Genomic DNA, 14,285 nt, shown 5'->3' on the forward strand with positions numbered 1-14,285 from the left:
GTGTTTTCTTTCGTTATTATCTCGCAAGTTCGATGACCGATTGAGTTCAAATGTTCACAGGTTTGTTATTTTATGCATATGTTGAGATACACCAACTGTGAAGGCTAGTCTTTGACAATTACCAATAGTGTCCACTGCCTCTAAGACTAGTCTTATTTACTCGTCCTAACTTAAGACTAGCCTTAAAAATATAGGACTAGTCCTACAGTCAAAAAAAGTTCTTCGCGAAATTGACGCCCGGTTATTGGTATAGAATTGGTGGTTGGCGTTATGCACAAACGAAGCTGAAAAACATTTTGATTTCTTCACGTACAATAGATTGTGGCATGTGAACTACATTGCCGTGGGGGTGTGCCATATTCATATCCCACACAGGCAAGAACCACACCCCGATGCCACCGAATAGTTCATGATTAATTAGTCCTATCTGCCGTAACAGATAATCATTTGCAAAGATAACAGACGCGTAGCTGCTATGCTCCCGGGGGTGGGGCCCCTTAACAACAATGGGAACGTCTGGACACCGACGTCGTAGACGAATTATGGCTTCTCTTAAAAGTATCGTTCTCTCAATGTAGCTCTCGCGGGTCCACTGTGAGAAATGTGCCCAAGGACTGACCACAACGATGTAGTTGCATGTTGGGTCTCTGAGACCGTCCAGGACGTCTACTTCGAATCGGACGTCTTTCAGATAGACGCCGTGGCTCGCTAGAACATGAGGGTGTATACTATAAACCATTGTAGCATTCAGGGGTTTGTAAACCCTGTTATAGTAGCAGCAAGAAACATCGTCAGCCTGACGCTGTCCCCTAACACCGAGCATTGAGTGAATTATATGGAACCACGCCCGAGTTGTGGAGTCCCCGAGTAGAACTACTTTCTTGTTGCTGACACATTTCCTGACATTGGGCGCTTCAATCCACTTGTCATCTACAGCGCATATTCTAGAGTGCCAATTGTCCCCATACCAGTAACCCTGAAATGATGGAATAGGTTGGTCGGGGTGACAATGTGGAAGTTGATCTGAGAGTGATTTGTTCCCGCCTGAAACGAAAAATATATCAATGATAATTAATCGTTTATGTTGACATGAGCACCTTTCTTTAAATGCCCCTGACACGTTTGGTAATTGCCAAAGACCAGGGCCAAACTTCAAAGAGCTGCTAAGCACAGAATTTCGCTTAGCATGAACAGGATTACCAACCAAATTTCCACGTGAATTTCAGGATAAGCAAACAACAGCTGATACCCGTAACAAGCAAAATGCAACAAGTGGAAATTTGCAATGGTTGATAATCCTGTTTTATAATCAATGAAGAAACTTCATGCTAAGCAATGTGTGTGCTTTTAGCAGCTCTATGAAATTGGGCCTAGTATTTTCACTCGGTGTATCGCAATGTGCATGAAATAACAAATCTGTAGAAATGTTTGGCCTCAACTGATTATCGAAGTTGCAAGAGATGATGAATGACAACAACAAAAAACACTTGTTTTGCCAATTTTTGTGCTTTCAGATGTCCCAAAAAGCTTCAGTCCTGGGGGCTTTTATTATTTTTGAGAGAGAAATTATCCCTTTCTGATAAACATGTTACTTCTGAGGGAGCCGTTTCTCAAAATGTTTAATACTCCGTTGCTTTTTATTAAAAACATTATTTTGAGTAGTAACACCATTAGTGTCCAGTCCCTTTAGGCCATTCAAATTCAAGCTAGTTTGTACAATTGTTTTGTATAATAAAAAGTTTTGATAATTTATAGAACCTTGTATACTGTAGCGCCATGTTGGAAAGTGCGCCTCTATTAAAGGACTGGACACTATTGGTTATTACTCAAAATAATTATTAGGATATACGGAGCAATGGAGAGCTGTTAATAGAATAAAACACTGTGAGAAACGGCTCCCTTTGAAGTAACGAAGTTTTCGAGAAAGAATATTTTTTTTCGAAAATATTTGAATTGATTTCGAGACCTCAGCTGAGGTCTCGAATTCAAGCATCTGAAAGTACACAACTTGTGCGACGATGTTTTTTTTACCCCATTATTCTCTGACTCGCAGCTTCGGTGACCAATTGAGTTTAAGTTTTCACAGGTTTGTTATTTTATGCATGTATACCAAAGGTGTCAAGTGGCTTAAGGGATCTTCGTACCTTTTGTAACACAAAACTTCCCTTAAAGGCAGTGGACACTATTGGTAATCACTCAAAATAATTATTAGCATAAAACCTTTCTTGGTGACCAGTAATAGGGAGAGGTTGATAGTATAAAGCATTGTGAGAAATTGCTCCCTCTGAAGTGCCATAGTTTACGAGAGAGCAGTAATTTTCCACGAATTTGTTTTCGAGACCTCAAGTTATGAACTTGAGGTCTCGAAATCAACCAATTAAACGCACACAACTTCGTGTGAAAAGGGTATTTTTTCTTTCATTCTTCTCTCGGAAGTTCGATGACCGATTGAGCTCAAATTTTCACAGGTTTGTTATTTAATGCATATGTTGAGATACAACAAGTAAGAAGACTGGTCTTTGACAATTACCAATAGTGTCCACTGCCTTTAAACCTTTACTTGCTGAAGGTGCTGTAGTTTTTGAGAAATTAGTAAAACAAGTCATGTTTAGCAAGTATTTACCAGTTGTGGTAAGATATACAACTAACATACAACTAAATATTTATAAAGCGCCTTTACATCAAGATCAAAGCGCTGGAAAGAGCAAGACCAATGGAACTATAAATACAACAAATTACATCTGATACAAGTGAGTTTTTAGAGATTTTTTGAATAAAGGCAAAGAGTTACAATTTTTGATGCGTTCTGGGAGGTTGTTCCATAATTATTCGCGGAGCAATAAAGGAGAAAGTCCGGTTGTGAGCAGATGAGAGTGTTCTGATGGTTGGGTGTTCAGTTAGGCGTGTGTTGTCAGAAGCAGATCGCAAGCGTGAGCGTGGCGGTTGGTAGAGAGCAAGGCAAGATGATAAGTAGCCTGGTGCTATTCCTAGGAGACATTTAAACACAGTAACTAAAATTTTGAAAGTTACTCTCTCTTTGACCGGGAGCAAATGTAACTGCTGAAGGCAGGGTGTCGCGTGGTCATATTTCATAGCCTTGCAAATCAGCTTGGCCGCCCAGTTTTGGATGCGTTGAAGACGTTAGATGTCTGAAGTGCTAGATCCAAGAAGCAACCCGTTGCCATAGTCTAATCTTGAGAGAATAAGAGCACGGATAATTAGGTGGCATGTGTCGAAGTCCAGGAATTTGCGAATGCGACTTAGGTTTCTAAATTGATAGTTGAGGCTGGAGCAGAGAGTTGTGATGTGGGAGTGCATGGACATTGACGAATCAAATACAACGCCAAGGTTGCGAACAATCTTAGAAGGTATAGAAGAGTTTGCGGTAACACCATGTATTAACAATCTCTAAATGAGTTGGGGTGGTTCTGAAAAGAACCGTTGGGTTAACTCGACGTTTCGATCAGTATGCTCTGATCGTCTTCTGGAGAATGCTGGACTCTGATGCTGCATGCTGCTTAAGTACTAGGCGGTGCATCAGCGGTGATGCACGAAGGCGGGAAATGTAGGCGGGAAGTGAACTCGATGATGCGTGGTGAAACCTGTTGTGGAGCCTTGTATTGTTAATACATGGTGTTACCGCAAACTCTTCTATATCTTATCTCCACCATGCAAAGTTTCAAATCCTACTAATCTTAGAAGGCTTGATGACTTTGTCGCCGACCTGAAGAGATACCGAAGGCACTTTGTGTTTGAGATGGTCAGGAACAGCAATGAACAATTCTGTTTTCTCTTCATTGAGCTTCAGCATGTTAAGGGTCATCCATGACTTGATGTCAGATATGCATGAGGATAGCCGAGAGAGAGCTGAGATTATGGATTGCGGGTCATTCAGGTTGAATGGTATGTACAGTTGAATATCGTCAGCATAAAGGTGATATTGTAGGTTAAGCTTTATGATGATACGACCAATGGGAATGGAGTAAATTGCGAATGACTGGGGGCCTACAATAGATCATTGAGGTAAACCGTAATTTAGACTGTGGTAATCGGAGAAGGATCCATCAATACAGATGCACGTTGTTCTGCCGGAGAGGTAGGACTTGAACCACTTTTGTGCAGCTCCTTTTGCCCCGATGTCATGGGTAAGGCGGTCAAGCAAGATGGAATGGTTCACCGTGTCAAACGCTGCACTTAGGTCCAGTAGGACGAGGAGAACACCTTTTCGATTTGAAACGTTCTGCGTGATGTCGTCTTTGATTTTGAGGAGAGCCGATTCAGTGCTGTGTAAAGCTCTATATGCCGATTGTAGAGGTTCTCCAAGATTCTCTTGAGTCATGTAGTTGGTGATGCTCTTGATGGCCTGCCTCTCAATAACTTTAGACAAGAAAGGAATGTTTGAAACAGGTCTGTAGTTATTCAGCAGTGTGCGATCAAGCGATTGTTTCTTTATGATGGGAGCGATCACAGCGTGTTTTAGTGAAGAAGGAAAAACACCAGTGCTAAGAGATCTGTTGACAATCCGTGTGATAATCGGGACAAATGTCTGGGTGTTTTGCTTCAAGAACCACGTCGGCAGTGGGTCCAAAAGACATGACTTCGAAGGTGCCTTGTTGATGTGCTGTAAAATGTCATTTTCGCTCACTCGTTCAAATTCGTGAAAACAACACTTAGCAAGGTTTTGAGGGGCTGGATCTATGTAGTTGACCTCCTCAAGTTCTTCCTCATTGCTCCTGTATATATTGTCAACCTTGTCAGTAAAGAATGTGGCAAAGCTATTACTGAGGAAATTGTGTTGCAACAAAGTTGGCATATCCCAGCCCCATTAAACAAGAAGAAAAAATGGCACTACCGTGTTGAATACTCACCTTTGATGGTAATTTTTGAGTCAGGTATCCGCACCGGGTTCCTGAAGTTTGGGCTAAACATTTTAAAATAAAATAAAAATATTAGGCTTTCCTTGTTAATTTTAAAAAGAAAACCACTACCGCGTCCATTCTGGACCTTTCCCAGCTGAACTGACTATAATAAAAGAGGCTATGCCACATACAAAACCTCATGGGTGAAAAGAAATGGTGAGTAAGAATATGCAGAAATAGTCGCAGAATTATTCACGACGTCGTGAAAATATTCGCGACAAGTCGTGAAAAAATTCGCGACGTCGCCAAAATATTCGCGACTTGTCGTAATAAATTCACGACGTCGCAAGAATATTCACGAATTGGCGTGAATAAATATACGACGTCACGAACATATTTACGACTCGCTGTGTCCCTTCAGGGCCACCATAATAACTCGATAACTCGATAACTAAAGATAATTAAAGATGACGGGAGGGAACCAGGATTCAAGGTTGTAATCACAAACTTACAACCTCGAATCCTGGTGCACTCCTTGCATCTATCTTAAGAACATTGAATATTCTCTTTGTCATCTTTTACAGGTAACACAACATTCCATTCTTTTCTTTACTTTGCTATCACATTTTAGAATTATATTAAATAGTACATGTATTGTTCTCATGCGAACTTGTACTTTTATACAAATATCAAGGTTCAAATTGTGCATAAAAATTAAGCTGTGGCTATCTTTCAAAATTTGATACTCGTGTAGTGGTTAAGAAATTTCAGTTTTAGATGTGGTATAGGCAACCATTAAAGAGGGAAAACCCAAACAATGACGTAGAGTCTGAACAATCAATCCACACGATTCATGCCTTCGTCCCTAGATTTTAACTGGGGTGCACTAAAAGTTCACATGCTAGAATGTTCACCTTAGTTTGTATTTGTGAATTATTCATGTTTGGAGCATTATTAAGGGTTCCAACAGCCGGTGTGGAAGTTGTTTTTTGTTATTTATGAGCTAGCAACAAATAGTGCAACTTTTGACATAACAAACAATGTTAGCTCCCCATTATACTGTTTACATCTGTTTTCATAAATATAAAAGTCATTAAAAAAAAATTAATATAGTTTTTTTATGACTTTTAAATTTATGAAAACAGATGTAAACTGTTAAATGGTGAGCCCTCAAAATTCCATTTTTCAGGGGTCTCAGAATATTTTCCTTTCGGTTTTGATCAGGGCCATAATTTGTCTGTTTATATCTGGTAAGAAAGACTCGGGCAATTGTATCCTGATGTAACAGAACTGTCTCAAAAATAGACCCTTTTCCCCCGAAAACATAGAGAAATGCATTTTGAAATATTTGCTTCATTTTGAATTTATAACATGAAGAAGTTAGCTATAATTCCATCAATCTGGCAGCTTTTTATAAGCACTTTGTAGGTTTAGTGCATTACCAAACATTGATCAGGACTTGTTGATGACCTAAATCTTATAATTTGCCCCACCCCGGCCCTGGCCCAATCATATTTCTTGACATTGCATAAAATAAAATAACAGTTTTGCGAACAGCGCCTTTTTTTTTGAAAGTCACATTTTTTAATTCCCCTTGCACATCAAGAAAGTTTGTACTGTCTTTAATGTTTTGTTGGTTCTCGGAATATTTCCCTTTTTGTTTTGATTGGGCTATCATTATGGTTTGCATGTCTACTGGGGAGAAACACTTTAGTTTATTGTATCCTGTTGTGACACTTCTGCCTCAAAAATGGTAATTTTTCCAAAAACAATAAAAATGCATTTTGAAGTTATCCCTTAGTTTGAATTGATAAAAAACAAAAACGAGCATGCTTGTTAAAAGAATATGGCACTGTTTCCATGCTCTTTAAGCCACTGAGTTCTTGTTTTGTCATAACTACTTTACCTAGTTGTACAGGTATGATTCACATTGCAAGAAGAGAAGTAGTGCGATGAGCAATCTTTACTGTCCTTGTCTTTACATGGCCTTATAACAGTCTTCTTGGTCCCCTGCCCGCTACCGAACTAAACATTTTCATCCCAATCAGAACAAAGAGGCTCTAAAAGTGAGCAAGTACTGTATCCAAAGTATCTAACCATTTAGCCGCTGTACCGCCCAGCCGCATTATAGCGATACACTGTATGCGGTACGAGGAAACCTCGCTAGCTTGTGTTTGTAGAAAAAAAGGAACATCAAAAGAAAATTCGATAGTCATTAGTAGGTCTACGCATTTGTTAATATATCTAGTTGTTATAGATCGTTATTAATTCTCCCTTCACAGTTGACTTGTCAAAGCTAATGATGATGAAATAATTTAGCTCTTACGAAAAATAAAACGCTCATTAGTAAACAGGAAACTGTTCATCATTTATGATGATATTGTCGAAAATAACGCCTTCGCATTTAATCAGTATGAGCATTGAGCCAGATAAAAGCCTTGAAAAGCTATTGTGTTCATTTTATTCGTGCACAAAAGTATTCGCCATAAAAATTACCGTAGCCGTTTAGTGAGAGGCATTTATTGTTCCCATGAGAACTTTTATACAAATATTACCGAAAGGGTAAAAAATTGTGCATACACATTAAGCCTTGGCTATCTATTAAAATTTGAACTATGATTCCAGTAATTTACTGCAAGACTCTTGAGAAATTGGATTTCAGCAAACTCGGGCGGTGCAGGGACTAAAGGGCTAAATGGCCATTCACCTGCTTTGGCCTTCTGTAAGCAGTTCCCCCATCTATGGTGGGGTTCCTTTCAATTGTACTGTTGCAAACAATGAAAGAGTTGGTTTATTTAACGTGATAAACAACTCAATGTTTTTTGTTGATCGTTCTCAGAGACATATATAATAATTATGAATTAGTAAGATAGTGAATGGAAAAAATATCAAACTAGCCTGAATACATTTTGTCTCTGCAAATGCATCTTACTTATTTATGTTCAGCAGGTGCAAGTTTTTACAACTTCTTTCAATGTTGTTTCATTAAAGGAACACGTTGCCTTGGATCGGTCGAGTTGGTATTTGAAAAGCGTTTGTAAACGTTTATTAAAAAATACATATGATTAGAAAGATATTTTAAAAGTAGAATATAATGATCCATACAAGTATCACTCAAAAACATCTTTCTAACCATGCATTTTAAAACAAACCGTTACAAACGCATTTCAAAGACCAACTTAACCGATCCCAGGCAACGTGTTCCTTTTAAATAATCTCTTACGCTCATCTTGCAAATCGTTAGTATCATTGTTTTTAATAAGATCTTGGCAAACTTTTCCAACACTTTTAAGCGGGCTTTTTAATTTCCCACGTTTGTGTTGGACATGATTGGATGCTCCAAACCATCTGCCGCAAACACAGAAACTACATTGTTTATGATCTCTATCTCTAAGAAAAGTTTTACATTTGGTAGCAGGCAGGGACCAAGGAGAGTAGGCCCTGTATTAAAGACAACTTGTAAAGAATGCTCATCGCACTCTACTTGCAATGGGAATCATACCTGTACAATAGGTAAAGTAGCCAAATCAAGAACTCTCAGTGGCAAAGCATTGGTTATGGTTTGGTTGGATACCATTATGTTTAAATAAAAACTTTGTATTCATTACTCAAAGGGCATGGAAACAGTGCCAGATTTTTAACAAGCATGCATTGTTTTTGGAAAAATTACTATACTTAAGGCATGATCAGTCACAACAGGATACAATAAACACAGTGTTTCTACCCAGAAGACATGAAAACACCAATAACAACCGAAAGGGAACACTTTCACAAAAAGAGGCGCTATTCACAAAAAATTGTTTTATGCAATGTCAAGAAATATGATTGGGGCTGGGCCGGGCAAATTGTAAGATTTAGGTCATCAACAGTTCCTGATCAATGTTGGGTAATCCACTAGTGCTAAGGAAAAGCTGCAAGATTGATAGAGTTATAACTTTTTAATGTTAGAAATTCAATATGAAGGAAAAAACAATTCAAAATGCATTTTTCTGTTTGAGGAAAAAAGTCTATTTTTGAGACAGTACTGTTAACATCAGGATACACTTGCCAAGTTTTTCTTACCAGAAATAAAAAAGACAAATTTTGGCCCTGATCAAAACCGAAAGGAAAATATTCTCAGACCCCTGAAAAAAATGAAATTTTGAGGGCAAAAAATATGGTAAAAATGTTGATTTTGCAAGTTCTAAAAACATACTCTAATTCACGTTCTAAAAATAGCACAAGGGTGAAATTTATAGCAATATTTTTTGTCTCAAGTAAAGCCAAGGATGATACTTTGTAGTGATGTAAAAGGTTTTATGAAATAATTTTGTTTTTTGGTGGGGTGGAGTTGTAAATAGTAACAAAAAAAAACAGTTTTGCATTCCCCAATATCGGCCCAAAGTGGCCTAAACACACATGAACTGTTACCATGGCAACGTGTTATATTATGATTTGAAATGTAAATGTTGTTTATTTGGACCCCAAGTCCCTACCATCCTACCATCCACAAAAAAATGAAAAATGTTCTCTTTTTTTTTACCGTGGACATGATTTCGATATTATGTGAAAAGACCCTTTAGAAGGCATTTTTCATGTTTTGGGGAAAAAAGTCTAGTTTTGAGGCAGTACTGTCACAACAGGATACAATTGCCCAAGTTTTTGACACCAGATATTGAAAGACCATTGTTGGCCCTAATCACAGCCGAAAGGGAAACTTTCTGAGACCCCTGGCAAGTTGACATTTTGGGGTCCAAAAATAGGGTAAAAATGTTGATTTTGCAAGTTCTAAAAACATACTGTAATGCATAATGCAAAAATAGCACAAGAGTGTTATTTAAAGCAATAATTTTTTTTCTCAAGGAAGGCCAAGGATGATACTTTGTAGTGATATAAAAGGTTTTTTGAAATAATGTTGCATTTTGTTTGGGTGGAGTTGTAAATATGAGCTAAAAACCAGTTTTTCAGACCCCAGAATCGGCCTAAAATGGCCAAAAAACAAAATGAGCCGTAACCATGGCAACGGGCTATATATAGAATTGAAAATGCAATTTTGTTTACTTGCACCCCAAGGCCCTTCAACCCACAAAGTATAAAAAAAAATCATTTTTTGACCGTGAGCAAGTATGTCAACTATTTACCTGAACTGACTCTTAATCAGCCGTGTTATGGGCACCGCCAGAGTGGTTTTCAAGTTCTTTACCATAACCGTCGGTAGGGGGTCAAGTTGACATGATTTGGGTGATGAACTTTGTATAATCTTAGCAATTTCTTGCTCCGACGCAGGGTTCAAGGTGGTGAGACTGGGACTCGAAGAGGGGCGGGAGCTACTCAGGGAGGGTGGGGCAGGATCCGCACGATTGGCCGCCAGATTGTCTCTGATCTGATCAATCTTGCCTATGAAAATACGTGATTATGCTGCATATTATTCGTTTGTAGGTTCAGTGCATGCACGCTCGCTTACGCGCGCACATTAGTCATGTACATGTCAACCGGACGGTTTTTGCATAGCCCCGGACACGATTGCATTTCCAAAAGTGTCCTGAGCGGACAGTATTGCATGGCGGACACAATTGCATTTGACACCGGCCGCTTCATATAATGTTTGAGCAGCACTTAAAACAAGAAATCAAATAAGTTTTTTTGCGCTGATGACATGTCCTCTATACAGCTTGTCAATATTACAATGGTCGCTTAGAAACGCAACATGTTTTTTGTTCTTTATTCGCCTTTTGTCGAAAGAACCATAAACCCGAAGATACCTTTGTAGAAAAGGAGTAACTAAATATGAGTTTAAGATGTGGTGCGCAACCCTGGTAGAGGGAAACCCCAAAACAATCACGTAGGGTCTGAACAACCAATCTACACGATGCAAGGCTTCGTCCCTAGATTTTAACTGGAGTCCACATCAGTAAAGGTCACATGGTAAAACGTGCACTTTAGTTTGTCCTGGTGAATTATTCATGTTTGGAGCATAATTAAGTAATCAAGGGTTCCAACAGCCGGTGTGGATGTTTTGTTGTCATTTAGGAGCTAGCAACTATTAGTTAAAATGTTTTGCAAAGGCTTTTAGTTTGAAATGTACACTTTTTGATGCTTTATTACACATCGAGAAAACGTTTTAATTTTGATTTCTTTACAATTTAACAATATAGTAACAATACTCTTTTCATTATTTTTTATTTTTTTCTTCTCCTTTAAATAGCTTCGTTTTTAGTCTGTTTTCAAGGTGTTTTCAACCAACATTTCTTTCCGTTTAGTTAGTCTCTTCTTCAGTCGTCATTATGCATAAGGTCCTCAACCACAAAAGCTATTTTGACAATCTATACATCATATGAAAGGGCTTTACGTACGTAGTCTGTTTTCAAGGCGTTTTCAACAAACATTTCCCTTCCGGTTAGTTAGTCTCTGCTCCAGTCGTCATTATGCATAAGTTCCTATGCCCTCAACCACAAAAGCTATTTTGACAATATGAAAGGGCCTTACGTACTTCACAAAAATGGGTATGTTGGTGACCTTCTCTTGACCTTTTGACCTTTTTAAACCGGATGTGCCTGTAAAATGCTTTGAAAAGGCACTATTTAAAAGCTTTTAGGTTGAAATGTACACTTGTTGATGCTTTACCATAAAATTATTTTAAATCGAGAAAACTGTTTGGTTTTGATTACTTTGCAGTTTGACGAGTTATCAACAACACTTTTTTCATTGATTCAACTACTGACCCAACAATAGCCGAACACCTAGTGTTTGTTTCTACGAACAGTATATCTAGTTTTTTAGGTGTTCGGGCAACAGCCCGAACATTCTTTGTTATTGTTCGTTTTTTTTTTTAGGTGTTCGGGCAACAGCCCGAACAACTCATTGATTTTGTTCGGCTTTTTTTTTTTTTTTTTTTTTTTTTTTCTTATTCTTCTCGCTGTCGATTGTCTGCAAGAAAAAGCATAGTTGCGAAGCTTGCATTAAGTTGAAATTTTGCACACAGGTAGACAATAACCAGTAGATGATGCAAAAGTTGTTACGTCACGATGACGTCATCAGTTGACGAGATACACTAATTCAAAGTTTATTATTTCAAAAAATCATAACTTTAGATCTACATGAGGGATTTTTACAATCAAACGCTTCACAGACATGACCCCATTTTGATTTTGTCTTCCGGCTCAAAAGAGAGGTTGAAAATTTCAAAATTCATGTATAAAGAACTACAAAATTCCCCATTGATTGCGCGTAAAGATTTCACGATTATATGTACATGTACTTTGTCACCACGTGTAAGCATGCGGTGCATTGCGGTCACCACGTGTAAGTATGCGGTGCATTGCGATCACCACGTGTAAGAAGTATGCGGTGCATTGAGGAGCATAACCACGCTCTGCACCACGTGTTGATCGTGTTAGTCTGCGTTCGAGGCGTTCTCAACACAATGTCAATTTTCTTCAAATATAAATAATTACTTGGATTTATCTGCGACCATACTGCGTTGATAACACCGGTTCTCGTCCGGTCACTGAGGTTAAGCAAAATCTGGGCCAGTCAGTATTTTGATGGGAGACCACGTGGCGACCAAAATTTGTACTATTTATTTTTGTATTTAATTTTTTTTTCTCCTATAAATAGCCTCGTTTTTAGTCTGTTTTCAAGGCGTTTTCAACATACATTTCCCTTCCGGTTAGTTAGTCTCTACTCCAGTCGTCATTATGCATTAAGCTCCTATATCCTCAACCACAAAAGCTATTTTGACAATCTATACATCATATGAAAGGGCTTTACGTATGTAGTCTGTTTTCAAGGTGTTTCAACAAACACTTCCCTTCCGGTTAGTTAGTCTCTTCCCCAGTCGTCATTATGCATAGTTCCTATGTCCTTAACCACAAAAGCTGTTTTGACAATCTGTACATGATATGAAAGGGCTCTACGTACGTAGTCTGTTTTCAAGGCTTTTCAACAAACATTTCCCTTCCGGTTAGTTAGTCTCTTCTCCAGTCGTCATTACTCATCAGTTCACATTTCCTCAACCACAAAAGCTATTTTGACAATCTATACATCATATGAAAGGGCTTTACGTGCGTAGTCTGTTTTCAAGGCGTTTTCCACCAACATTTCTTTTCCAGTTAGTTAGTCTCTTCTCCAGTCGTCATTATTCATCAGTTCACCTTTCCTCGACCACAAAAGCTGTTTTGACAATCTATACATCATATGAAAGGGCCTCACGTACTTCACAAAAATGGGTATGTTGGTGACCTTTTCTTGACCTTTTGACCTTTTTAAACCGGAAGTGCCTGTAAAATGCTTTGAAAAGGCATTATTTTAAGGCGTTTAGGTTGAAATGTACACTTTTTGATGCTTTTTCCATATAATTATTACACATCGAGAAAACTGTTTGGTTTTTGATTTCCTTGCAATTTGACGAGCTATTAACAACACTTTTTTCATTGATTCAAACACTGACCCAACAATAGCCGAACACCTAGTGTTTGTTTCTATAAACACTATATCTAGTTTTACTTCTTCTTCTTCTTCTTCTTCTCCGCGTCCCTTGTCCGCTAACAAAAGCGCCTTTCCAAAACTCGTAAGAACTTGAAACTTCACACATAGTTAGCGATTTATTAGGAGAAGAAACCGTGTGAGTTACGTCATGATGACGTCATCAATTCTTGAGTTATGAATATTCAAAGTTTATTAATTCAAAAAATCCTAACTTTTGATCTACATGAGGGATTCTTACAATCGAAACATCATCGGAATCGTCATTGAAAACTCCGTAAACGCCCCACACACATGACCCCCATTTTGATGTTGTCTTCCGGCTCAAAAGAGAGGTTGAAAATTTCAAAATTCACGTCTAAAGAACAACGTAAATCCCCATTGGTATGTGCATAAACATTGCACGTAGGTATACACACAACGTGTAGTGTATTAGCGGTGCAGCAGAGTCACGCTCCAGTGATCATCCATACAGCGCGAAAAAGCTTCATGAAGAATAGTCTTCGTTCAAGGCGGTTAAAACATACATGCCCCTTACAGTCTTTTCTACAGTCGTCAATATTTCCTAAGTTCATATAATCTAAACTACATAAGCTATTTTGACAATCTATACATCATATGAAAGGGCGTTACGTACTTTACAGAAATGGATATGTTGGTGAACTTTCGTTGACCTTTTGACCTGTTTAAACCGGATGTGACTGTGAAATGATTTGAAAGGGCGTTGTTTGTTGCCTTTTAGGTTGAAATATACATCCTTTGATGCTTTACCATCACAGCATACAAGTCTGGCAAAGGTCTGGTTTAAAACAAATATTACAGATGACGTTACCAAACATACACTTTTCCTAGATGACATAATCGTGTTGTTTTGACAGTTTTTGCAATTTGAAACATTTATTACAAATCTTGAGAACAAAGCAAGGTGTAATATTTGTTTTTTAATCCAGGCTTTTACTCCCG

The 14,285-nt window shown here is 38.2% G+C and overlaps 1 protein-coding gene across 1 annotated transcript in view; it reads right to left on the bottom strand.

Annotated features, from left to right (window-relative positions):
- Positions 1–268: 268 nt before the first annotated feature.
- The window catches only part of LOC139944872 (NXPE family member 3-like), a 28,824-nt gene continuing 14,807 nt past the window's right edge, over positions 269–14,285 (bottom strand). Inside the window, exons 5-6 of the mRNA XM_071942061.1 lie at positions 4,869–4,921; positions 269–1,044 (exon numbers count right to left, since the gene is read on the bottom strand). Of these exons, the coding sequence (XP_071798162.1) occupies positions 269–1,044; positions 4,869–4,921 (829 nt within the window). The remainder of the gene's footprint in view (positions 1,045–4,868; positions 4,922–14,285) is intronic.

Source organism: Asterias amurensis, chromosome 1, assembly GCF_032118995.1.
Source record: "Asterias amurensis chromosome 1, ASM3211899v1".
Classification (NCBI taxonomy): domain Eukaryota; kingdom Metazoa; phylum Echinodermata; class Asteroidea; order Forcipulatida; family Asteriidae; genus Asterias; species Asterias amurensis.